Raw genomic sequence first — 27388 nt, forward strand, 5'->3', positions numbered from 1 at the left:
GATATATATAGGTTTACCATTCCGTTGAAAGTGATTGGTTCTCTTCTCGTTTAATTAGCATGTCTAGGAATGGGAGTTTACGGTCATGCTCGATCTCGATTGTAAATTGTATTCGGTTCTCTTGGTGGTTAAAGATTTCTAGAACTGTGTTGATGGCATCTTTGGGAATGGCGAGAAACAAATCGTCTACATATTTGCGTAGAATCCCTTCGAGGTCCCTATACTACGCAAATATGTAGACGATTTGTTTCTCGCCATTCCCAAAGATGCCATCAACACAGTTCTAGAAATCTTTAACCACCAAGAGAACCGAATACAATTTACAATCGAGATCGAGCATGACCGTAAACTCCCATTCCTGGACATGCTAATTAAACGAGAAGAGAACCAATCACTTTCAACGGAATGGTATAGTAAACCTATATCATCGGGGAGAATGCTGAACTTCTTTTCTTATCATCAGTACAAACACAAAATTAATGTTGCCCGCAACTTTATTCATCGCGTTACATCATTAACATCGGAGAAGATTGCTACACACCTGAACACCATCATTCATCAACACCTAAAAGCCAACAAATATCCGCGTACACTTGTGTCTCGGCTGATCAACCAGCAACATTCGAAACAACACACCAATTCGCCACCGCAACCCGATATACCTTCACTACCGTCAGCACCACCGCCGTCCCTCCAGCCACTAGATCCTGCCACCCACGCTTCTGATACTGATAACAGCAGTCAACAGGTGTCGATCGAAACGAGCTCACACAACATAAATCTTCCGCCCATCGAGGTCCAGCCGATTAACACAACCGTTCCTGATCCACAGCAAGCCAAACATCAGCTAATCAACGATCGACGACAGAACCCACATTTAGATCACTTCACTACATTCCTAAACTCAGTGACCGACTCATTAAGTGCTTTAAAAATCACAAGAAGGTTGTATGCAAAGCCACGACCGCAAGGTTGAAGTAGAATACTTTTACAAGAAAGATAACCCGGCTGCTTGCATGTCAGTCATTTTTTCTAGTAAATAAACGTTGACCGTTCATTGGCAGTATTGTAATTTCTTTTTGTCTGATATTTTGAATGAAGTTCATTGTATATTTTTAAATTTTGTGCAAATGAGAAGTTGAAGTGCTGCCGAATTGTAATATGCACCTTTAATACGACATCATTAAAGGGGAACGGAACTACGGAAGGCTACGGTTATGCAGAACGCGAATGCCGGCGCGATGCGATTATCCTTACCGTGGTGAAATGTACAGCTCTTTTTAAGGCGAAGTAGAGCTATACATTTGAACAGATTTCGTCTTGCCGAATCGCATCGCGCCATTATTTGCGTTCTGCATGACCGTAGCCAAACACTAAGTGACGCAAACACGTAATAATAATCAGAGTATGCATGTAGATGAAGACAATTAACTTTGGATTATAGCGCAAAACGAGAAAATAATAATTCTTCAAATAATCATTTGTGTCCTTCAAATTTCAGTTGTTCAATTTAATATCCGATGAAATGTTTGTTTATTATCTGATGAAGCTCTTATATAGGCCAAATGATGCATTCCCAATTTACTAGGTCCATAACTCTGCCGACCGTGCTTGGGAAAGCGCGGTATAACAACCAATCAGAGGTCGAATTTTGTGTTTTGACAAGGCTTAAGAGTTTTCAATAGTACAATAGTTCGAATGATAAAATTGCATGTCATGCATTTGGTAGGAGTCTTAGAAGATTTTCTAATCGATTGCTGCAAAAACGAAGGAAATCCATCGAAAACTAACCGATTTATTAGCATTTGAAATTTTTCTCACTTTTTTCAGTTTTAGATTTTCATTTCACATACTTATGTAGCCGAACTTCCTGAGAGAAGTATTCTAATTCAAAATTAAATCTTTATTAATTCATTTGTTGTCCTTATAAGGACAATTGTTCAAATTATCATAGGATGTAGTGTTTATCTTACATCTCTGTGTTACCTTGAAAGTGAGGACTAAGGCGCACGGTCAACACAATGAAAAAGGTGTTTTCACATTGAAAACTAGGCACGGCTTTACTGGAGGAAGTGTTGGCAAATGCATCTACTGCTTATACCACCGCTATCATACGAAAGCGCGTCGTTTCATGTGGGGAATATCAACAACGAAAAATGACGCGCGTCTAAGCATAACTCGAACTGTTTCGCCGTGCTGCTCCCATTTACCTTTACATCGGCCTCAGGGAAGTACCGGCTGCATCTGCATCTACCGTTGAGGCTGTCACTATACTGCTATTGGTACCAAAAGCTATTAACTCTTCAAATAAGTGTTTTATTTGTTCTCAAAAGAACAATTGTTCAATTCAAAATCGGATTGACGCAATCGCATCTCTGTAATAGAGGCCTTAGAGAAAGTTGCTGGCTGATGTATTCACTTCATGCAAGCCTGCTGCTTGATGCTTCCCGCTACCACACTGAAACAGCATTTTAGTGAAGGGAGTGTCGTTGCATCAGCTGACCCTGCTACTATCGATGCTGATATACCCGCTGCAACAGCTACGCTTGCATAGCCATGCCACAGTTGTGGCCGCTCGCTATACGCTGGCCCAACTGCTGAGCAACTGCAACGCTATCCGCAGCCATGCCACAGTTGTGGCCGCCATCGGTATCCGCTGTACCTGCATCTGCTGGCCCTGCTGCTATCGATGGTGAGATCCGCTGAAACTGCTACGCTTATCCGCAGCCATGCCACAGTTGTGGCCGCTATCCGCTATCGATGGTACCCACTGCTCGCTCCCGCTGCTGCTAAGGGAGGACTGCTGTCGTCGCTGTTCAGAACTATTATGAGCGGCTTCGACTAAAACAGGCTCTTATATAGGGATGAAAATAGGAATGAATTATTTTTCGTACGTGGTGGAATGATATAACTTGAAAAATATGTGTGACTTTATTCCGGCTCTGAGCGATCATTTGATAACCACCACCTCTTTTTTCAGTTTCTAAAGTTTTTCCTCAGTTTCGTAGCACGGATGCACAAAAATGATTTCTTGTCGAGCCGGACCGATAGCACTCTCATTGAAGCAACAAAATAACATGTTTTGTGTCGTGTTGTGCAGCTTGGTTGAAAAAAATGTTCCCGTCCCCGTGTCGCATAAAAGCAGATTATTGCGTTCAGTAGACAGTAGATAGTGTATCCAGCGAATAAACACAGATGGTGCTCTCACACACGCAACGGTTTTAACCCGTATCTTATTGCGGTTTGTAACATCAAGCGATTTCGTTTGCTCGCTGTTGCGTGTTGCATCATGTTGCAACTTGGCAGCTGAGAGACGACGAAATTCTGTTTATGCTGATTGATTTAATCGACTTCATATTAGCTCTGCATAGTCAAACTAACTGCTTTTGTGAATGCGTACTAACAGGGCAGTTAATTATTCAATGTCGGTTATGCTGATCGCGCCTTTGCGCTGCCCCTACAGTGGGGGGTTTACTACATAAATTAGAAAATTAGACAACTACAACAGAATTTGATTGCATCCCGCACAGAATGTCTGCTTGTGTTGATGGCAGAGAATTATTAACCTCCAATTATTTTTTATTTGCCTTGAAAAAAGCATGTTGCGGTTCAAAATCGGTTACTAATAACAACCTTTGAGCTGCCCTAACATTGGGGAAATTAAGATACACCGCCAACATGCACTGTGGAAGCTATTTCACATCCAGTAAATTAGACGGGTGCGACAAATTTAAATTGCTTTGATGCAACACAGAATGCTTGCTTGCGTTGACAAAAATCATTAACTTTCAATGACTTGTTTATTTGCCTTGGAAAAGGCATTTTGATGTTCAAAATTGGATTTCCTGATGGCAATCTTCATGCTGCCCCAACACGGGGGGGATAATGGTAGTCTGGCGACACACGCTGAGAAGAACCACGCTGCTCCTGAGACGTGGTGACCAACCACAGGGCTAGTGCTGCTGCTAAGGAAGGACGACTGCTGTTGTCGCTGTCTAGAACTATTATGAGCGGCTTCGGCTAAAACAGGCTCTTATGTGAGCGGTATATGATTATGTCGACCGTGCTTGGGAAGCAAGCATATACCGACCAATCAGAGGTCGAATTTTTCGTTTTGACAAGGCTTGACTGTTTTCAATAGTACAATAGTGTGAATAATAAAATTACAATTATCTTATTTTGGGAAGAATCTTAGAAGATTTTCCAATCTATTGCTGCGAGGAACGAAGGAAATCCATCGAATACCAACCGATTTATTAGCATTTGAAATTGGACATATTTTTCACTTTTTTCGGTTTTAGATTTTCATTTCACATCCCTATGTAGCCGAACTGCCTGAGAGAAGTATTCTACTTCAAAAAGACTATCCAAATATCTGCATCGCCACTAAACTGTACAGAACCGTAGGCAGCTTCTACAGTGATGTCAAGGATCCTGTAAATAAAAAGGAAAAAAGCAACATAATTTACAAAATTCCGTGCAGTGGCTGCAATACCAACTACATCGGAATGACGACCAACAAGTTAAAAACCAGACTCTACGGACATGCATCGCATGTAAACAAACTCAACCAGATTCTAGATTCCGACACTCAAACCAACACTCAACTATCAGAGCTGAGAGAGAAAACTGCTCTCATAGAGCACTGTATCGACACACAACACAGATTCGACTTCGACAAAACAGACATAATAGACGGAGCAAAACACGCAGCTTCACTACCATTTTTAGAAATGTGCCACATATACTGTACCCCACACATAGTAAATCGTCGTGTTGATGTTGATCATCTCAACACAGCGTACGCGGGAATCTTACAAAAACTAAAAAACAGACCTGAAGGAAGTATAACAGTTGACAACACTGAAACAGAAAACTGAAATTCCGCCTAAGCACTCCGACAACATATACAATTTCACCCACCACCAAGTGTACGAATGTAAGCTTAAGTTTTTTTAAATTTCCAATAAGATTTACTTTAATAAGTGTTTAATTTATTCAACTATTTGTAATTGACCGTAAGTTTTTTCAAAATTGCTAACCATAGTTAAAAATATGAAACTCATCTGACGTAGAACAATACAATTATTGTAAGTTGAATATATATATATATATATATATATATATATATATATATATATATATATATATATCAAATATGTGAAATTATAATAAATAACACCCCTCAACAGTTTCCCCTGATGAAGGCACCAACAAGTGCAGAAACGTTGGGATGAATAACAACATATTTGTTCTAAACATAGAGTTTAAAGACTTCTAAGCCGAAACCCTATTATTCATGTGCATAATGTTTCAACACTCTTCCTTCTTCTGGCATGTCTTCAAATACCATTTCGAAATCCAAGATGGCGACTTCCGGTTTCTGAAAAACATCTGCGAATGACCAAATACCACCCAATATGGGTATTTCCGGGATTGTTATGATGCACTGAAGCCACAAATCGACCTCAGACAACATTTTGAATTGTGAGATGGTGACTTTCCCGTGTCTGGAAAACAGTCGAAAATGACCAAATAACACCCAATATGGGTATTTCTTAAACCAGAATGACGCTCAGGGACCAGAAATTGTCTTCAAATGCCATTTTAAAATCCAAGATGGCGACTTACGGTTTTCGAAAAATAGCCTTAAGTGACCAAATACCACCCAATATGAGTATCACCGGATCCAGAGTGATGCAAGGAGCTAAAAATTGACCTCAGACACCAGTTTACTGTAAAATGACAACTTCTGGGAAACAGGCGAAAATAACCGAATACAACTACTTATGGACCCGTGTCAAATAAACTATAGATGAAGAAAAAAAACTACTTATGGATATGTCCGTAATCAAAATGATGTAAAGAAGTCAAGCATTGACCCTGGACACTATTTTGAATTCGAAGATAACCAGTTTCAGTTTCAGGAAAACAACAAAAATAACTGAAATACACCCAATATATTTCCGGAATAGAGGTGATGTACAAAAGCCGAAAGTCGAGGTTGTTGTCATTCCGATAAAACCAATCCTTTCAAACGATATAAACAAATCGCAAGGAATCAATGAATTTGAAATGTTTGAAATTATTAAATTAAACACTAAAATAGGCGGGTCAGCTAGTCACCAATAAAATGATCCCTGGGTATTGCTTCACTGAGAGATAAAAATTCTCAAAGACATTATATATTTGAGCCCACGAAAAACGGTTTGTTGTTAATAATTTCTTGGACATAAACACAATCTCCAAGGATGCCCGCTGATGTTTTGTTCTATTCAAATATCTCCGGTTATTTTCATTCGTCATATAGTGTAAACACTGACCATCTCTATCCAAAGCCTGAACAATAGAAAATACATTATATACCATGGAACGGGGTGAAATTGATCAATTTTTTTAACAATTTCCAATTAACTAGCTTCATGTACATTTTTCTCGAAATAGTATAATTTTTTTTTATTTTTCTCGAAATAGTATAATTTTTCTCGAAATAGTATAATTTAAACAAGTACTGGTATGTGCTCCAGTAAACCTCTATGGCTATTGGTGAAATTTCTATCGTCTACTTCATGAAATAAATTTGATAATTCTATAAGGTACTATGAGGTAAATTGGGGTGAAATTGATCACCATTGAAATCCATACGTTCTTTCGGCAATGTGTTTTTTTTTTTCGATATGCTAAAGACAAATGATGATTTCTGTACTGAAAAAAATTATTTACAGCTACCTAGTTTGGAAACGAAAATAACGATATTTCAGGTTAAAATTTGTTTATTTTGATTCACGAGCTGCTTGTTGCTAAATTTGCTCTTATTTGATCGTCGTTAGACCGATTTCAAATCGGTTTGCTTGCAAAAGCTCAAAAACTAGCTCTGAAATTAAAATCTTTGGGGTATCCTGCGAATTCATCAGTGTTTCTTTAATGGTATGAAATGATCATTGTTGAAAATTACATTTTTTGAGCTTTCATCAAACTTTACTCACTTCTCCAAATTCAACTTAATTAACCCTCAACTAAGATTACTTTAAGTAAATTCAATACTTTTTTTTTGTTATTTGGAAACTTTCAAGCAAGGGTTAACTTTGACAGATATGTAAATCATGCAAAAGTTGCGTTTAAGGACACGTTAACATTGCTTAGTGTTGTAAGAGCAATATCTTTTGATTAGTATTTTTTACCACGAATTTTCAAGTGATCAATTTCACCCCAATTTCACGGGCAACACGGACAGGGCGAGCAAGATGGACAGTTGCTCATTTCTATATAAACCATTGAAATTAACACAAATCAGTTATGCCAGTTACATACCAACAGGATCCTGGGAGTTTCGAGATATTATGTATATTGAAACAATAGTTAGTTTTTTGAGAAATAATCAAAATAAGCTCACTATCAACAGCAAAGCAATGTGATGTAGTTTTGGCCGTGTCGAATTTAAGCTTCTGCTTCGGTAAAACTTCAGAAAAATATAGTTTTCAAAGACATTGGAATAATTGAGCATATTTGAGACACGTGGGTTAAGATAGTTTAGTGAAAATATTATTTTTTAGAAATCACATCGATCCAAAAAAATGTTTGCCTCTTGGGCAAGACGGTCAGATGTTGTGTTAGCAAAATGGACAATAGCACCATTTATTATTCTTTTTTTCAGCATTCTTAGCATGCGATATGAGACCTTAAGTCATTAACTCTCATTTGAAACAAAAATCATCATTAAAAACATTGTTAAAAGCTGTAAATATACTACATGTAAATGATGTGAATGATTCCATCAGCGCAGCCGACGGTAAGCTTCAAACACGTGCTTTTTTGCGCAGCGCGTCGTCCCGTATAGAAAAGAAATTTGCTATAGTCTTTCATAGGTCTGTCTTACCAGCACAGCCTGTCCGTTTCATATGCACGTTGTGAAATAGTGGTTTTGCGAGACTGTTTTTATTTTAGTGAAAACTAATTTAAAATCACTCTAAAAAGGAAAAGTTTGCATTATTTTATGAAAAGCACTAATCAATGTCGAATATTATAAATATCGTTGGTTGAAATGTTGTATTTTGAGCAGAATAATGAATGATTTCCTTAGGGTGACCATCTTGCCCGTTGTTCCCCTACATATGGAATTAACTGGTCTGAATTTGTGTGATAGCAATTTAAGTAAAATTACATAGAATGTATCCATCTTGGATTTTCATCGCACTTCTGAACTGTTTAGTTTACTCATACAGGCTATTTATTAAAGAAAAGTTACTGTAGATGTTCTTTATCCTAAAAACTTCAAAAATACGTAACAAAACGGGATCACTGGTTCGACACTGACTCTCATGTTATTGAAAAATACATGAATGATAGATACCTTCTTTCAATCTTTGTGATCCTGCTAAAACCTCACCATGACTGTTTTTGAGCATACCACCAACTTGAGCTCTAACTGCTCATTGGTTATTTTGTTTGATATTTAAAGACAAAATATCCGTCAAAAATTGCTTCGAAAAAAGACAGGTGTAGAATGTTGCCCACTCAGTACATTTTTTTCTGGAAATAAAAGAAAAACAAAATTAAACAGGATGAGATTCAGCAAAATGTTACGTTCATCGAAAATAATAGAATAAAAGTTTAACAATAATTAAGAGTAATTTTTTTTTGTTAAAATAGCTCATGATTAAACTTTATTACCAAGAAAAATAGTCAATGCTGAGTTTTGTGTTTTGAAACTTAAGTACTGCCACCATCGACTTACTCGTTACAAACATAACATCTAAATCTCATTCCCTATAGAATCTCCATTTCGCATCTGCTGGAGATAAAAATTTTACGACCATTCTCATTAATTTATATAGCTTGACGCTCTCAACTAAATGAGCACTTTGGAGCACCGGGAGGGAAACGATTCATCTGACTGTGTTCTCTTGTTTGTGAGTTTTATGTCCTCCGCCGGAGTAACCGCCGTAATCCACCATTATTATGGTACGTTCTCGGAAGCGGTACAGTGCCTAACATTTGCTGTTTAATTAGTGTAAAATCACTTTTTACCCTATAACCGGTACCGGAATTAGATTTCAATGTTTCAATCCTAACCACCTCTCCTTGATTCTTTTACGTGTCTTTCCCCTGCTAGCTGTGCCGATTGTCACTCGTCCTGCATGACCTGCAATGGATCGTCGGAGTCCCAGTGCATCCTGTGCCGTGCCGGACGCTTCGCTCACGAGGGTCGTTGCCTGAATGCTTGCCCGGATGGGTTCTTCGGCGATAAAAAACGGCACGAGTGCATGCCGTGCCCGATAGGATGCTCGACCTGCAGCAGTGGCCAGATCTGCACCGGGTGCCGCGACAACTGGACCATGAACAAGAAGAGCAAATGCATCGCCAACGGGAGCAACAACTGTGATGAATGTGAGTATCGTGGCGCCCGAGAGGAGAGACTATTATTTTATTAGTTTCGCTAGCCCGGCTGGGGAATGCGAGCGGGGTAAAATGGTTTCATTTTTTTTGCGCGTTTGTGTAAAGCTAAGCTTTAAAATGAATAAATATATAATTAAATATTTCCCGGTGCCTGTACATGTTAGTCTCCGGGACGATATGAGAGCGTTCGGTTAGATAGGAAGTGTCTCCGCTCGAATGACGCCAGACAGTGCACAAAAAAGCTATACACAAAAATGATTTTAGATATTTTGCTAGAAACAGTAGAATTTTAATCGAACCGCTATAATAAATAATGATATCCAGAACAATGGTTTGAAATTTGATTTTCGATTAAAAAATTCCATAATTGCCGTCAAGTCCTGTAGTAGTCAATCAACAAAAACTGTTGTGTATACTTTTTCCCATTTTAGTGAACTTTTAAATTTACACAGCAGAATAACTATCTTTTTTGTTATGGATTTAATTAAGCATAGAATATTCATGGTTGTTCCTTCGCCATTGTTTATTTCATAGCGGAATATTACGAAAACGGCCATTGTCACCCATGCCATTCGACCTGTGAAACCTGTACCGGTCCGACGGAGCACGAGTGTCTCAAGTGCACCTCGCCGCTGCTCCTGCAGCATCAGCGCTGCGTAAACGAGTGCGACGAAGGATACTACATGGAGGTGGGCATCTGTGCGAAATGCCTGCATACTTGCACCCAGTGCGTATCGCGGATGAATTGCACCGCCTGTCAGAAGGGGCTGCAGTTGCAAAGCGGTGAATGTCGGACTACCTGCGCGGACGGGTGAGTAGCGAGTTCATGGTGATAAACAGCGGAAAATATGATCCTTTGAATTTTACTCAACAGATACTACAGCGATCGGGGCACCTGTGCCAAATGCTACCTGAGCTGCAACACATGCAGTGGACCAAGACGAGATCAGTGCGTCAAATGTCCTGAGGGTTGGCAGTTGGCGGGAGGCGAATGCCACCCGGAATGCCCCGAAGGCTTCTTCAAGACGAAATTCGGATGCCAGAAGTGCCATCACTATTGCAAAACTTGTAACGGTGAGTCCCAGGAGGCCGGTTTTCGATGTGATGAACCGAAAAAAACTGTTATTTCACCTTTCAGCTGCTGGTCCACTGGCTTGTACTTCCTGTCCGTCTCACTTCATGCTTGACGGGGGACTCTGCATGGAGTGTCTCGGCTCGCAGTTCTACGATCCGCCTACGCAAACGTGCAAAACCTGTCACGAAAGCTGCCGGACGTGCAGCGGGCCTGGACAATATTCCTGCGTTACGTGCGCCTTCCCACTGCACCTGGACCGACTCAATAACCAGTGTGTGCCTTGCTGCGCGAGCGACGCTTCGCCCGACGACCAAAGCTGCTGTCATTGCGATAAGGGAACTGGTGAGTTTCTAACAAAACGAAATTAGGTCACCCTAAGAAGGCGTTTTCTCGCAGAAATAAAATGAAGCTGGCCAGTGTTCTGTTACAATCTGATATCTTTTTTGTTTCGTTCCAGGAGGCTGCATAAACTCGTCCCCAGCCGGTAAACGGCGCATCGGAGCCGAACAGCAATTACTTCAGTTCGGTGATGAAGCCAGCGCGAGTAACATCGATAGCAACGTGATGGAATTCAACGGCCAGCGGACAGCACTGGGTCAGTTGCTGCAAAGTGTTTCGCCCTCAACCATGACCGTTCTAGCCATCTCCGGCTGTCTTCTGATAGTAACCCTGTTCGTTGTGATTTTCAGTGTTCTACAGGTGAGTGGGTGCCCCTAATCGAATTCTGTTTATGAGCTTTCCAGCTTTCGACGAATCGAACATGACATTTACCTAGTGCCTCCGCACTGAGCCGTTACCAATCGGTTTCTCCGAGCTAATCATGGAAAAACCAATCAGCTCATTAAATTTTCAACTTGACATTAATACTAAAACTGGTGTGCAATGATCTACATTTCAACTAGACATTCTCAGGAATTGGAAACAAACAATCTACTGGATGGAATCCTAAGCGTCGTGCACAAATTACGTAACGCTAAAAATCAAGATTACAGACCCCTTCGGCGCGTGAATTTGAAAATACTCGTAGTAAAATTTAGGCATTTTGAGAAAAGCCTAGTTTGACATTGAAACGTATTTTGATACCAAAGCTGAAAGTAATTTTAAATAACACAATTGAAGCAGGAAACATTCCAGCTGATGCTAATTCATAAATGTTGCTAACTGTCGAAATGTTACTTATGTTGATTGTACTTTCGGCTGAACAGTCACAAAAAAGTAGAACGACTTATTTTAAACTGTCCGAAGTTTCGTCACTGATCGGTGACAACTTCAGAGGGGTAATATATCTTATTCGTTCATCTGGACATCTTGACAAGGTACGAACAAGATATATTACCTTCTGGTTTTTGAGCCTACTCAATCGAAAAGCTCCTTGAAAAACTTCAACTCCATCTTCTTCAGGCTTCTGTGTGAGCTTAGGATCTTTCCTGGGGATTTTTTCCACCGAGTCCATGCTCTACAAGCCGTCTCTGGATTGCCCGGGAACTCGCTGACATATTCTGCTGTTCTTTGATTTTCTTTGCAGGTTTGAACGGATCTTTGTTTGAAACATGTTTGATTGGAGCAGTCGTTGGGGGGCGTTCAGTCGATTTCTGTTTTTTTTTTTTTTTTTTTGAACATCACAAACGCTTTTGATCGTTCCTGAAATTCTGCAATCTCCGGTTAACTTTTGATCCTGAGCGATTCCGTGTAAAGAAAAGAGCAGTCCATATTTTGATGTTTTGATAAAAATTACAAAATAAAATCTTGTAGGTCTGTTGTTAACGTGATGAACACATACAAGGATCTGTATCGAACAAATTGTTTTAGTAAACCACCTTACTTACCTTACCAGTCAACTCCAGGCCGAGGTGTTTCTTGCTATTCAAAGAAGTCGTTTTTATTCAATTCGGTCCATGGCAGCCATGTCGTCTGCGGAGGCCACGCATATCTTCGAACCACCTTGCTCGTTGCGTGCCTTGTCGCCTCGTTCCAGTCGGGTCGTTATCGAGAACCGGGTTGTCGTCCTTACATCCTTACAACATCGAGCCTATCGAAGTCTCCCGATTTCCTGCCGTTTGAACGATTAGTGGTTCTCCCAGCAGCTGATGCAAGCACCATCCGTTTGAAAACCGCAAGGGCGCGTTGGTCCTCTACGAGCATGGTTCAAGTTTCGTGGCCGCAGAGGACTACCGGTCTGATTAGTGGTTTTTAGATGGTCAGCTTCGGGACTGGGGTTTTTAGATGGTCAGCTTGAATGCGCATTTGATCGATGAAATATCAGTGGATCGTGTCGAACAGATTTGGATACGAATAAGCCTGGAGGGAAAATTATTCTCTCTTCTTTTGTGTGCTATATCTACCACCAGATAGAACCCGCGACTTGGCCTTGATTGACGCACACACCGAATCGTTAAAAGAGATTTCATCTCGAGCCTCTCTCATCGTTGAAATTGTAGTTATGGACGATTACAACTTTTCCGGCCTGAAATGGATAGCCGCGAGTCCGACACCATCAGTTATAATTTCAGGAAAGCCGACTACAATAGCATTATTACCTGTTGAACATAAATTGGTCCGTTGTCGAGAAACGACGATGTTAACCTTGCCGTGCAAACATTCTCCAACATTGTAAACTATACTATCGATCGCCATGTACCCAAACAAGTCACCAAAAAATCCAGGTTACTATAATGACAAACCGATGAGTTGAGACGCTTGAAAACAGCTAAGAGATCTGCGCTAAGAAGATATTCGAAAAATTGTGGTTACGTGCTACGTCAACAATACGTACCAATTAACCAGATTTACAAGAGAACGGTCGAGCGCTGTCATGCGCAGCGGTTACGAACTGTGCAACGTAGGCTAAAGTGTGATCCCAAATTCTTTTGGAAATACGTCAAAGAGCAGAGGAATGAAACAGGGTTACCTTCGAAGATACGGAATGGAGAAAATACGGCATCATGCACACAAGAAATTTGTGGCCTCTTTGCCAAGAAATTCAGCAAAGTTTTTTCCAACGAGACCTTGACGGCGAATAATGTTCTCCTATCGAGCCAACTCTTGAATTCTCTTAATGTGGACGAGGATACAATAATAACGTCCATCAAGGAGATGAAATCATCAACCTCACCAGGTTCAGAGGGAATTCCGGCAACATTCCTGAAAAAATGCTGCAATGCCATTGTTACACCGCTCTGTCTGTTATTTCGCCTGTCACTCACAACCAGTGTATTTCCTTTTCTCTGGAAGACCTCATACATGTTCCCGGTGTACAAAAAAGGAGACAAAACACAAGTCGATAACTATCGTGGTATTACGTCTCTATGTGCCGGGGCCAAACTATTTGAACTGATCGTATTGGAACCAATTTTCACCCACAGCAAACTGTAAATTGATCAGACCCAACATAGATTCATGCTAAATCGCAGTACTACTACAAATCTTCTGTCCTTCACAACTTATGTAACTGACACCATGTCCATGGGACATCAGACCGATGTTATATTTACGGATCTCTCTACCGCATTCGATAAAATCAATCATGCCATCGTTATAGCTAAGTTGGATAGACTGGGCATTGGAGCTAATGTTATCACCTGGTTTCAATCATACCTTAGCAATCGCCGGTTAACAGTCAATATATCCGGTTTTATTTCTAAGGAGTTTTCTGCAACTTCTGGAGTACCCCAAGGAAGCCATCTTGGACCTTTGAATTTCTTACTGTACTTCAACGAAATCCAGACTATCAAGGATGCTTATATCCTTGAAAGACAATTAGCATTTTTTTCCGAGTGGTTGGAAAACAACCGAATGACACTGAACCTCAATAAATGTTCGGTTATTACGTTTAAGCGAAAAAAGAACCCGCTACGTTCCAACTGCCATCTTGCAGGAAGCGATATCGAAGATCTGGGTGTACACCTCGACGATCAATTGACGTTCAAAAAGCACATAACGCACATCGTTGCCAAAGGATCTCGCTGTTTGGGATTCGTGATGAGAATCGCCAAAACGTTTAGTGACATATACTGCCTGAAATCTCTCTACTGCTCACTTGTTCGTTCAATTCTTGAATATTGCTCGGAAGTATGGAACCCTCATTATCTCAACGGTGTTGATCGAGTTGAGGCAGCTCAACGTAGATTTGTTCGATTCGCACTTCGACAATTGCCATGGAACAACCCACACCAGCTGCCGAGTTATAAAGGGCTATTCCCACTGCTTCCGATCCGGGACCGGGCCGGGACCGGGCCGTGGCTGATCCGTGTGTCATCCGGGCTCGTTTGAGATTGATTGCATGCGTTCTTACGAACGCATTCACACCGACGCGACGTGCCCAGACCGGAGCAGCGCTGAGTTGCCGTCGTGCTGCCGCCGTGCGAGAAAAAAACTATCGTTGCCGACGATACTTTGTGTTGCCGGGAGAGTGCACGGAAGGCATTCGGGTAGATGCGTGTATGTAGTAGTAACATATTTTCGGTTTTGCTTTGCATTTGCATTCATGCATATTGCCGTCACAGTCAAACGTTGAATTATAGTTCGGGATAAGTGTTGTGTTTTCTCAGCGAGAGCGCAGCGCAGGCACGGTTCGTACACGGCGCAGTGTGAATGCATTAAAGTCCCGGACGGGACACGGACACGGCCCGGATCCGGCCCGGCCCCGGAACGGAAGCAGTGGGAATAGCCCTTTAAGCAGCGAGATCGGACGGTATGATCGAGCTGTTTGATCGCCTCCTCTCTTTTTAACCAGTACTATTATACCTTCAACAAATGATGGTGGTAGATTTCCGCTCAGTGCCTCGTTCAGCAGAAGATTTAATTCTCGGTGGATGACATCGAACATTCGGTGGTAAAATTCCTTTGGTATACCATCACAGCCGGGTGATTTCCGAGGTGCGCTCGCTTTTATTGCAGACCATATTTCTGCAGTCGTGATTTCGCTCGTACAGGATTCATTCGATGGGTCGTTGGGTGGAATTATATTCTCGCAAGTGAAGTCGTTTTCGTTCTCTTCTCCTGCCTCTTCGGAATAGAGAGTCGAAAAGTAGTTTACTATGTGTGCTTCGGTCTCTCGCGGGTCAGTATTTAATTCACCCTGCTCGATCTGCAGCTCACCTGCCACGTACGTCTCATTAATCCGCATAAACGTGTGAGAAAACGTCCGTTGGAGAGCTAACATTTTACCTTTTAGCCGATTGATGGTAGGTAGTGTTTCAGGGTGCTGGTAGTAACCGTCGTACGCTTGCCGGAGTTCACCGTACAGATGCTGATGTTCTCTGTGAAATTGCTCAAAACACAGTCCGAGATTCCCACTTGAAGAAGCTTTTAATCTTTGGTTTCACAAACGAGAGCCACCATTCGATCCAGGAACCATAGTTTCTTCGTTGCCGGGTCCAATACTGCCACTTGTACTGGAATTCCGTAACGTTTTCGTCGGTTAGAAGGTGTGGTCGAAGGGCCCAAAATCCACGACCATGTTCTTGTCCTAGATGAGGAAGGCATAGTCGGAGCGTCAATGCTTTATGATCGGTAAATGAGCAGACGTGAGCATGCGCTGTCCGTAGATGATCGCGTAGACCAGTGCTAACGTATATTCGATCAAGGCGCGAGCGTGCGTTCCGACAGACGTACGTGAAACCTGGATCGCGCGGATACAGTGTCTCCCATATATCGTGAAGCTGTAGTTGTTGAATAGCTGCTTTGAGTGCGGGACTCGTATTTGGGCTACTCGAATCACATGGTCGAAGCACGCAATTGAAATCGCCGACCAGAACAACATGTGTGGTGCGATGTCGCAGGTAATATGGAAGTGATTCATTGATGAAATTCTCTCGATGGGCACGTTGCGTAGAGCCAGAGGGAGCGTAGACGTTGCAGATAGTCGTGTCTTGTACTCGGAGAGTAAGTAGTCGGCTATCCAAGCTTCTCTCAATGTGATTGACTTGCATGTGTTGCTTCAGTGCAATAGCTGTTCCTCTTCTCAAATGGTCAATATTGAAGAAAACGACGTAACCCGGCAAGGAGAGCTGTTCATTCTCTACTTCTTGAAGACACACGATGTCGAAGCTTTGGCTGTTGATGGAGGTTCGGAGCGCGTTCTGTTTCGTGAGACTCGTGATTGTAGCGATGTTTATCGAAGCAATGTTGTACGACGTGAGAGCCATTTATAGGATGTATTCTTACTCCATACCCTCGTCGTCGTTATCGCCATCCCGGCGTGGCTTTTTACCAATCGGTCGTGTTCGGTTTCGTCTACTGCTCGTGGAAGTGGATGACTCATCTGTTTCGTTCCCGTTGTTAGTTTTGCTCTGCGATCGCAGCACGTTTGGTTTTTTAAAGAGGCTCTCCGAATCCGACCACACGACAGCTTGCAGTGGTGTTAGGAAAGACGTTGACGAGCTGGATGCTCTTGTTGTTTGAGAGCGTGTGGACACAGCACTGGCTGCAGACTGGGTGCTCGTTTGTGTTTTCGGGCCTGAAGATTCACTCTGACTCGAAGACTTCGGTAGTTTGGAAAACGCATCAGATGACAACGGTGGTGGCGCAGAAGATTTTTGACCGACAGGTTTTTTATCTTGTTGCTTCGCACCAGCTGATTTTTGAGGTTGTTGACCGGTCGTTGACCTGCCGGTCTGTCCAGTTTGTTTAGTCACATTTGCGTAGCTCTTCTGGAATAGCAGCTTTTTGTTCTGGACGCATGATATGCCAGTATGCGCTTGCTCCTTACAATGTCGGCATGATTGTGTTTGCCCTTTGTATGTAATGAACGCTTGTTCTCCGTCGATGCAACTCCATGAGTCGATATTGCGCTTAACGAGCATACGAACGGACCATACGCCGAGCGGTATTCCTTCGCACTCGTCACTCGCGCCCCACAATAACTCGCCAATCGATATCACTTCCCCATAACCCTTCAGGAAATGGACAACCCTCTCTTCTGACACATCTTCAGGAAGGTCGTGAACTCTAACCTCGACACTACCATCTTCCAATGTAATGCGAAGCTTGATTTTCTTCCCTTCGCATTCTACTTCGTGTTTCCCATTATGTTCGTCGACAATCTTTTGCGCGAGCGCCAAATCACTGACCCTAACGAACGCACATGCCTCGCCTCTATGGCATTGGAGTCGTTTTATCTCTTCTCTCTTCAGTCCAAGAATAGTACGACAGAAACTGTGAAGTTTTTCGACCGTGGGCTTGACGGTAAACTGCGAATAATCAATTTTAATCGTATTCTCTCGCCTCATCGCGGAAACAAGCAATACGCGACGCGGCACGGTGCGATTGAAATTTCTATAATAGGTGCTTGACTTATGATAAGCGCAATCGAAATAACGTCTGCACGTCTCAGAAGCTGAGCGATAACTGGTCATAATCATAATTAATCATAATTATCATAAATGAAAGTAGTCGCAGACCGTCGTAATAGGTTACCTAGGAATCCGTTGTTTACGTGCTGAATTGGTAACCTAGGTAACCACTGCAGTGCAGTCGATTTATGCCAATTATGTCGGAATAATTCAACATTTTCAGTATGATTTTCTCGTATTAACAGAAACTGATTCGGCAACTTTTGATTTTCTCCAACCCAGTGAAAACAGATGAAAATACATACAGTTGAAATTTAGGATTTGTAAAAATTAATCTCATATATTTCTACTAGTTCAATCTTGTTTTTGGAAATTTGAGGTGATTATTTCAAAGATTAAAGTATTTTTAGTGTAGTGAGTGATTGCAATAAAAAGTGGTCCGCTAGTGATAACAAAAAAAAACTTTGGTTGGCTGCTGAAGAAGTCCCGTTGTAGCCGTATGAAGCAATGCGCAAATTTCGTTTTCTGAGGTAAGTGATTGAAATGAATGAGTTTTCGAGTGCAGATGCCCGACTATAATATCATATTACGATCTTTAAAGTGAGTCTTTGAAGATTCTACTTTATGAGAAATCTCCCAGATGGTCTCGAGGTATGATGCTGGCCTAACAAGCCAGTCGTCGTAGGTTCGAGACTCGGCTCGGGAGAGACTGTTAGTGTCAGTAGGATCTTAGCGCTAGCCCCGCAATTGTCCTGTACACTAAACAGTAGGCTGCAAAGTCTGTGTATAAATAAACAGAAGGTCAAGTTCCGAATCGGAATGTAGCACCAAGGCTTTGCTATGCTTACTTTATGAGAAATTTGAAGTGAACTAAAAAAAATCCATTTACTGAATTAGTACACACAAAAGTTAAAACTTTAATCATCCAATGTGTTCTTTCAATTCGCACAGAATTTGCTCTGACTTCGCACAACCAATGCGTGATACGCATAACGCAAAAGTTTTACAAGGAATACATTGACAGAGATCAAAATCAGAATATGTATCATATACACAAAAATCGTAATGTCTCGGTAAACTTCCCAAAGTTTTGTCAAAGCGAAAGCCCTCTCTGATTGGTCGATTTCACTTAGCGCACTGTTAAATTTTATTTTTAGTCGGTACGGTTGGCCGTGCTGCGAAAACTATCGGTATTTTTTGTTCACACTGTTTTTGCTTACCAAGTGAATGAACAGCTTTTGGTTCAACAATTTTTTGAAACTTTTTCATACACTATACTGTGTAATGTCTATAAAAATCAACTTTCGAAATGTTATTCATGTTTTTGAAACTACGTATGATAAACAATAGCAGATTCATATCATGAAAAGCAAGAGGAACCCAAAATGAGTTGAAATTAAGGCTGGTTCAAATAAATTTAACATATGTTTCATGAGAGCAATTTTGAACGAAAAAAAGAACAACTAGAAGCCACTTGTCACGTCCTGTCCTAGGTTTGGAGCTGCGCAATACATTCAAAATACGCTAGAGCATCAAATGCGTTATGCCCAACGCACATGCGTTGTACTGGTTCCAATTTTAATCAGTAAATGCGCGTATTTCTCTCTTAAATGATCTGGTTACGCACACTCCAACTTTTGCGTGTAGATAAATTCAGTTAGAACATATGCGTTTTTTTCTGTTTTCAATTGTGTTTTCATGTTGTATAAGATGAATATATCATCCCCTTAATGCTAGAGCTAGATAACTCGAAATTTGTCGATTTTGAGTTAAGCATGCCATCATATTTATCGCGTCGAGCTCTATAACATATCCAAAACTCGTTGACACACGATTACAAGAAAAAGTGTTATTCATCAATTATAAAACTAGATATCTCAATGAAAAACAAGCGTATTTTGTAGTAAAACTAAATAACTCGGTTTTTTGTTGATTTTTACGTTGCTATAACGGGCCTGAAACGATACGGATGCGTTTCATAAAATCTAAACCTTTAATAATTGCATTTGAATCATCATCATCAGAATACGTCAAATTTTCAAACTCGTTTTTCTCGAAACGTCAATTTTCGAGTTATCTAGTTCAAGCATTAAGGAGACGATATGGGCTTAGATGAATAATGGAACAGTTCCCCTACAACTCTTTTATGAAATTGATAATAATTGATTAATGTTTGAGTGATACTAGTTTAGAGTGTAATGTTTCTTTCTATCTGTCAAATGGTTATTGAGATGGTTTCCAAGTAAAAAGTGTTTTGAAGAAGAATATTATGGGTGCGTTTCTAGAGAAAACAGGCCAGTTCCACAGATGGATCGTAGGATAGTTGAAAATCGACCATTGAAACGTGTCTCGTGTGGTAAAATCGTTCCACGAGACCCGACTACTCTGTGGCGAGCTGTCAGTCGATGAAAACGAAAATGACCGACCCCGTAAAGGCAATGAAGGTGAAAGATTACTTCAGGTGCAATCCGAATTTTTCGTCCAGCAGACAATGCAGCGGGCCGGACTTCATGTCTTCAAGATGAAAAAGGCGTCTAATCGAACCGGTAAACGAAATACGGTGGTCAAATCCCGCATCGTAATGGACGACGAAACGTACAATCAAGCGGATGCCAAGTAGATCCTCGATCTGAAGGACTTCGTTGGCAATTTCCGTCTGGATGTTTCGGAGAAGTTCCGGAAGAAGAAGGTCTACTAATCTTCCAAGAAGTACTTGAATGTCAGATAATCTGGGCAGCAGTTTTAGCAGCAGCAGCAGGTGTAGCAGTTTTAGCAAGTCGTGCATAACGACCGACACTATTTACGGTCAATTTATGAAGAAAACACCTTCAGAAGTTCCTGTTGCTTTTCTTTCGCTCCCACCAAGGTGACACTCTACGTTAGCCGGATCTGGCATTACGCGAAACCGAGATGGATTTTTCGCTGAATTTACCAAAACTTCGCCTAATAGACAAACTCTGAGCGATTATAAAGGATTTTCAATTTAGTCTCCTTTAACAGTATCGGATAAAACAACAAGACCTCTCCAATGAAAATAATTTAAATGAGCTGTCAACTGCCAACTCGGATAAAGAATATGTGACACCTAGCGGCGAGCACTTGTACTAGTATTAAAACATGTCACACCAAGTTTAACGCAGCAGAAGTAAACAGTTTTAGCAAGATTCTTGTGAAAAGTCGAAAAAGTTGCGACAAAATGTTTATGTTAACCGTTTTTTGTAGAAAACTGGCGGTTTCACGGTGGGCTTCAAATGGTGAGTTGGCAACTTCCTTTACTCATTTATTTATTCGAAACATATCAAGAGACACAATATGGTCTATACTGATGAATCCTAAGTAATTTTAAAAAATTAGTTTTTATGTAATCACGTGAAAGGCTAAAATCGAACACCGAAGATAGCCTGTTAAAGGTTCGTTGCAAACCGATGATAGCGCCGTTGGCTCTGTAGTTGGTACAAGTAAAAAGTAATCTAAAAAAGACACTGTTGCGAAGAGCTCTAGAGCGCACATTGATATTTAATTCGCTGAGGAGTGCAGTGCAGTCGATATTGTTCTTAAGAATATCTGCAATTAGCAAGGCACGTGAAAGGGCCCGCCGCGTTTGTAGCGAATCAAGTTCGATGGGAAGCCTACGACTCTTAAGGGCTATTCCCACTGCTTCCGTTCCGGGGCCGGGCCGGATCCGGGCCGTGTCCGTGTCCCGTCCGGGACTTTAATGCATTCACACTGCGCCGTGTACGAACCGTGCCTGCGCTGCGCTCTCGCTGAGAAAACACAACACTTATCCCGAACTATAATTCAACGTTTGACTGTGACGGCAATATGCATGAATGCAAATGCAAAGCAAAACCGAAAATATGTTACTACTACATACACGCATCTACCCGAATGCCTTCCGTGCACTCTCCCGGCAACACAAAGTATCGTCGGCAACGATAGTTTTTTTCTCGCACGGCGGCAGCACGACGGCAACTCAGCGCTGCTCCGGTCTGGGCACGTCGCGTCGGTGTGAATGCGTTCGTAAGAACGCATGCAATCAATCTCAAACGAGCCCGGATGACACACGGATCAGCCACGGCCCGGTCCCGGCCCGGTCCCGGATCGGAAGCAGTGGGAATAGCCCTTAACAGTGACTATAAACTTTTCTCCAGAATAATTGAAACTAGGCTGGAGCGAGTTATGGGAGAACATCGCATCTTGAGCGACGGACAGAAATGCTCGAACACAGAACGCAACATCTTTCCAGCCACTCTCGCACTGAAGGATCGGATTGCAAATCTTCGACATCACCGTCGCGCTGGGAAACTAATCAGTTTCGATCTCGATCACGCGTTCGATCGGGTCCGGCACTCATTCCTTTTCGAGACCATGCGTACGCTCGGTTTCAATCGGGATCTCATCGCTCTACTCTCGCTCATCGCTAGCCGATCCACCTCTCGATTGCTGATCAACGGACATCTCTCCCGTTCGTTAGAAATCCAGCGCTCGGTGCGACAGGGGGACCCGTTGTCTATGCACCTCTTTGTCCTTTATCTTCATCCACTGGTGTGCAGACTGGAACGAGTGTGTGGGGACGATCTACTGGTGGCATATGCGGATGATATTAGTGTGATCGTCACATCGATCAATCAGATCGATGAGATGAATGATATATTTGCTCGTTTTGAGATAGCTGCTGATGCAAAATTGAACCTGCGGAAGACGGTTGCCAATAATGTTGGATTCTATGAAGGTAACCAACTCAACACACAGTGGCTGCAAACAGCCGATACAGTCAAAATTCTGGGGGTTGTGTTTGCAAACTCTATACGACTAATGACAACGTTGAACTGGGACACCGCAGTAAAAAAGATCACGCAAATAATGTGGTTGCACTGTCAACGTACGTTGACGCTGCATCAAAAGATCATAGTGCTCAACACATTCGGTACCTCCAGAATATGGTACCTCGCATCAATGTTACCTCCGTTATGTGTGCATACGTAACAAGGAACATGGAGGGCTTAAGCTACAATTACCGGCGCTTAAATGTAAGTCGCTCGCAATCAACCGGCATTTACGAGAGATCAATTCCATTCCTTTTTATAGATCCCTTCTTTTCCAAGCAAATCCTCGCCTTGCAGTCCCAATTAATTTTCCCGACCTTAAAATTATCCTTTCAAATTTGCCCCAACTCCCCAATCAAATTCAACAAAACCCCTCCACCGATCAAATCCACCAGCATTTCATCCAACAGACTGAAGTGCCAAGAGTGGAACGCAAAAATCCAGCAGGGAACTGGCCACGCACGTGGCAAAATATTTCAACGAGACAGATAAATTCGGTGCAGCGGACGCAACTTTACTTGCCCGTAAACGAAAAAATAGAGCATCGCAAACTGCTCTTCGTAATGCAACGAGTAGAGAATGAGAACTGCACATATTGTGACAACAATACTGCTGAAGCACTTTATCACAAATTCTATGCATGTGCTCGAGTCGGTCCAGCTTGGATGGTCCTGCAGCGGAGGATAACAGATATTGTAGGAGGATGGAGACGACTCGACTTCGATGAGTTACTAAGGCCTGCTTTACCAGGTATAAATAAGTGATAGATTTAGATTTAGCTGCGTTAAATTTTCATCTAGATATAGAAAACTGACAAAATTTTGTAACTGATAAACTTAGACTAACTTTATAAATTTTTCAAAAAAAAATTATGATAATTCATTCATGATTAATTGTGTGATGGATATGCGGGTGTCGTGAGATGAATAATTGAGCAGTGATTTAAGTTTTGAGATGGACATGAAAGCGTTGTGAAAAATGGTTTGTTTTGTAGAGTTCAGGATAAAACTAGCCAAGTTTACTAAATATACCATGCTGGGCGATTCCATAAGACCATGTAGGCGTATTTTGTTTATTTGTTCAATGATTTCGTTAAGATTTTGTGTTTAATCCGTGCATTCTTCGTGAATATCGGCTTAATGAGATGAATAATGAAACAAATACCCTACACAAAGGTAAGGGTTGCTTTTTTTTCGAGTACATTCTTTATTTAGAGTAAGATAATGATTGGATAATAGCAGATTTTATTGTTCACATTTGTCATTCGTCAATCTGATGAATTGTTTATCAAGAGGTTTTATGCAACTTTGCTGATTAAAGTAGAATTTCCAAGCCCAAATAAGATAAACAAAACTGTTTTCACCAATTTGTCGCCTTTATAAATCACAAACCTGCTGTAGGACTTCTAACAATAGTTTAACCTACCGTTTTAGGTTAAGATTCAACAGAATCAAATGTGCATTAATTCAACATATTTAATTCCCATGGAAATCGAGTCGCATGCCAAATCTGTTTACTAGCCAGGGGTTATTTTCACCAAACCAAACCGAACTGGTAACGTCAACCTAGCAGACGTCTTCGAATAGTCCCAGTCGTGGAATACAGGGTCATGTTTATGTTTGAATTTGATAAAAATTTAATTTCTATGGTCAGCCGTCCCAATTTTATTTGTATCGATATAACAGATGAGTACAAATTGCTAGAGTATAAAGGGGTAAAACATAACCTTCCCAATGACACAGGCAGTATGTATTTGCGTTTTCATTTAATCTTTCCCTAATTTGTTTTTAAAACAAATCATTGTCAGAAAAAAATGGTGTTCCGTCAAAGACGATATGTACTATACTGCCGTTCCAAGCATATCAGTCCCACGTTCTATGGAAACCTCATGGACGCTGGGACAGTTATGCTTGGAACGGCAGCATAGGTATCAGTGATTATTTCACCTAATCGCACTGCCAATCACATGGGAGCTGGTATAGAAATTGCCCTGCAGTAATGGCTCTCGCACGCATAGTTTATCGTGCGATCGATCAAGGCCCTAGCGTAAGCTAGGTGTGGGTGTGTTATTGTTATTCCTCCTGTTTGTCAAATCAGTGAAGCGCATTTCGATTCAATTATGCCTTGCATGCTTTTGTTTCGCTATGCTACTAGCTAAAGCTGTTCTGAATTCTAAATGAAATTATTTTTGCGAGGTAACCGGAGGGTTTTAATGATTCGCTTAGACGGATAAAAATAGCAGCTTAACACCGATTTCGATCACCAGACAGCAGAATTTTGGAATGAAAATAAACTGTAAAGTTAAATTTGAATTACATAAACATTTTGTTGCCATATATAATAAATAATTCCACACTAACGTCCGATTTCTTCTCTTTCATTTTGTCCTTCCATGTCTGCGCTCCGGAAATGCATCGTGACAAATTGAAAATCTGGTCCCGAATCGAACAATTTACTCGTCCCTCGTTGAATGTGGTTAACCGCACCGGAATGCCGACACTGGTGGCAAACCCACGGCTGCCTCGATGGACGCGGTGGGATGATAAAGCAGAAGCGAAGCCACAGCGTGTACACCAGCGTGAAATACAATAAACTTGGCACCGGCCGGAAACCATCGTCGGCTACAACCACAAGGATAGCCATTCCAGCCGATGGCGAAGCTTTATTGGAACCGATTGTAAATAATTCTGATGATGAAGAGCCGGAGGAGAATGACGACGACAATGACGACGACGACGACGTCGATGAGGATCATGATGATCACAGCGAGGACCGTGTGGGGGGACTACTGACACTAGATGATGACCACGAGATCCTGGATGGAACGACTGCTATGGGCATCAACAGCGGCAGCAGTAACCGTGGCAGCCGTTTTGTGGCCACAGGTCGTGTACCGCGACGAGGGACAAAGCAGCCCTCCAAGCGGTTTGAAAGGACTTGAAAAGCTGCTTTCTAGGTCAACAGCAGCAACCGGGCAAAGGGGAAACGGGATGGTCGCGGGAATTGGTAAACGTGTGCTATAATAGGCGATAACAAATTACTATAAATATTTACTCAAGCGAGTGGATGCGTGCGAGCGAGAAAGCAAACGGCGGAAGGTGGGTGGAGCGAAAAATCAAACGACGACCAGCACCATACTGCAAACGGGGGTGGCGGGTGGCAGGAGGGATGCTTTTATGCGAAGTGGAATATTTTTCCTGCCAATGATATTGTTTATTCTACGAGCCTAGAGGAATACTTGACGACTGGAGCAAAATGTAGCACATCCACACGTACAACTTCGTGTTCTTTAGAAAGAGGGAGAATGCAAGAAAAAAAAGAAGCAAAACAGTGCGCCGGTATGTGAGGGCGGTTTATTTGTGTGATAAACAATCTTTCTTTTTTTTTCTTTTTAAATATGCACTATTATCATTATACATAACATAATGGGGAGCAGTCGGCAAGAGGGCGAAAAGAGATGTAAAGAGAAATGATTTATACCACGGTACAGACATTCACTGTTAAGGCACTTTTCAAATTCAGACTTTTTGGAGAGGTGATGGAGAGTCCTTGTCGGCGAGGGGCCTTTCACAGCCTCTTGTCGAAGAAAAGCGGAAGGTGACGGCCTTCCGGTTAGGAGCAAGACGAGTGATTCACAACATAGGCTTGCGAAACAATGTGCTTGCGTAAAAAGGAAGCAGTTTATTATGCGTTATTATTAGCCAAGTAGGTGGGAAGGTGGGAAAGCGAACGATTTGGTTTCATTCAGACAGAAATAGGAAATACTTACCTGCACTTTCATTTATTCTGAGGTTGATTGTTGCAATTGGTTGATCTTTTTAAGTAACTATTGTCTATTGAGAAGCTTAGTGAACTCAGGAGAAGTTTGTTCAATGTCTTCCCATGGGAAGATCTTTCTGTTTCGTTAGCCAAGTGACCAACATTATCAGTATAAAACTAAAATCTGCTACCAATTTTATGAGGTTCATGAACACAAAAGGGTTTCATTTGTTTTCGGATGAATTTGAGATGAAGTTAGTTATATCAATTTGAGGTGAAGTTAGTTAAATTTCATGGTTTGTTTTTATGGTTTCACGTTAAGTTAAAATGAATCTATATTTTTTCGTGTTAACCAGTCATAAGATGATTGAATTAATTGAATAGTTGAAAATGCTCAGCAATTTATCTAAACAACAAACACTTTCAACCCAAAAGATGAATGCCAAAAACGCTAACCATTATTTCCGTAACAGAACATTATATTTCACATTATAAACGATATCGTTTCTCCTACGAATATGCGTTCACCTATCTCTGTTCACTTTCAAAAGATATACGCAGACAACACTTGTTCGTTACGTCAAGAAGTTACCTTGCCATCCGTTTGGGTGGTCCCATAATACCACGTCTTTTCACAGGTCTGGGTGTAACGCCTATGTAAATGCTCCGAAATGTATGCTTCATCGCAATAATATATTTCATAGAGCTTTCCGGCTATGCTTGTAATACCTGTTTGGCTTCGTACACATATTACGTAACGCTAAAAACGAGATTTTAGAACCCCTCTCCCTCTATGTAACTAAAAGTAACGTTCAGTATGACTTTCCCTCCCCCAAAATTACGAAATGCTAAGCCCCCCAAAAATTTCTCTTTTGAAAAAAAACTGCAGTTACGTAACTGTATCAACTGAATACAGGTTGCTGTGTTTAGTTGCCAAATAGAGGTTGCTGCCAAAAAAATTCATTACACAACGCATTATTCATAAAAGTTTTACACGATTTTTCAAGTTTTGATAAAAAAAAGGTTCCAATTCTATCAAA

General features: G+C 41.4%; 1 protein-coding gene across 8 annotated transcripts in view; it reads left to right on the forward strand.

The window, feature by feature from the left end:
* The window catches only part of LOC129726594 (furin-like protease 2), a 728980-nt gene that overhangs the window by 692936 nt on the left and 8656 nt on the right, over window positions 1-27388 (forward strand). For 5 of the 8 annotated variants that reach the window (XM_055683492.1, XM_055683490.1, XM_055683496.1 and 2 more), the window contains 6 exons: window positions 9113-9387; window positions 9931-10207; window positions 10271-10470; window positions 10535-10813; window positions 10929-11170; window positions 25138-25976. In XM_055683492.1, coding sequence (XP_055539467.1) covers window positions 9113-9387; window positions 9931-10207; window positions 10271-10470; window positions 10535-10813; window positions 10929-11170; window positions 25138-25530 — 1666 coding nt within the window. In that variant the 3' untranslated portion in view covers window positions 25531-25976. Of the gene's footprint in view, window positions 1-9112; window positions 9388-9930; window positions 10208-10270; window positions 10471-10534; window positions 10814-10928; window positions 11171-25137; window positions 25977-27388 lie in introns of those variants that run through there. The other 3 variants (XM_055683495.1, XM_055683497.1, XR_008728366.1) reach the window with 2 other exon arrangements.

The sequence above is a fragment of the Wyeomyia smithii genome, chromosome 3 (genome assembly GCF_029784165.1).
Source record: "Wyeomyia smithii strain HCP4-BCI-WySm-NY-G18 chromosome 3, ASM2978416v1, whole genome shotgun sequence".
Taxonomy (NCBI): Eukaryota; Metazoa; Arthropoda; class Insecta; order Diptera; family Culicidae; genus Wyeomyia; species Wyeomyia smithii.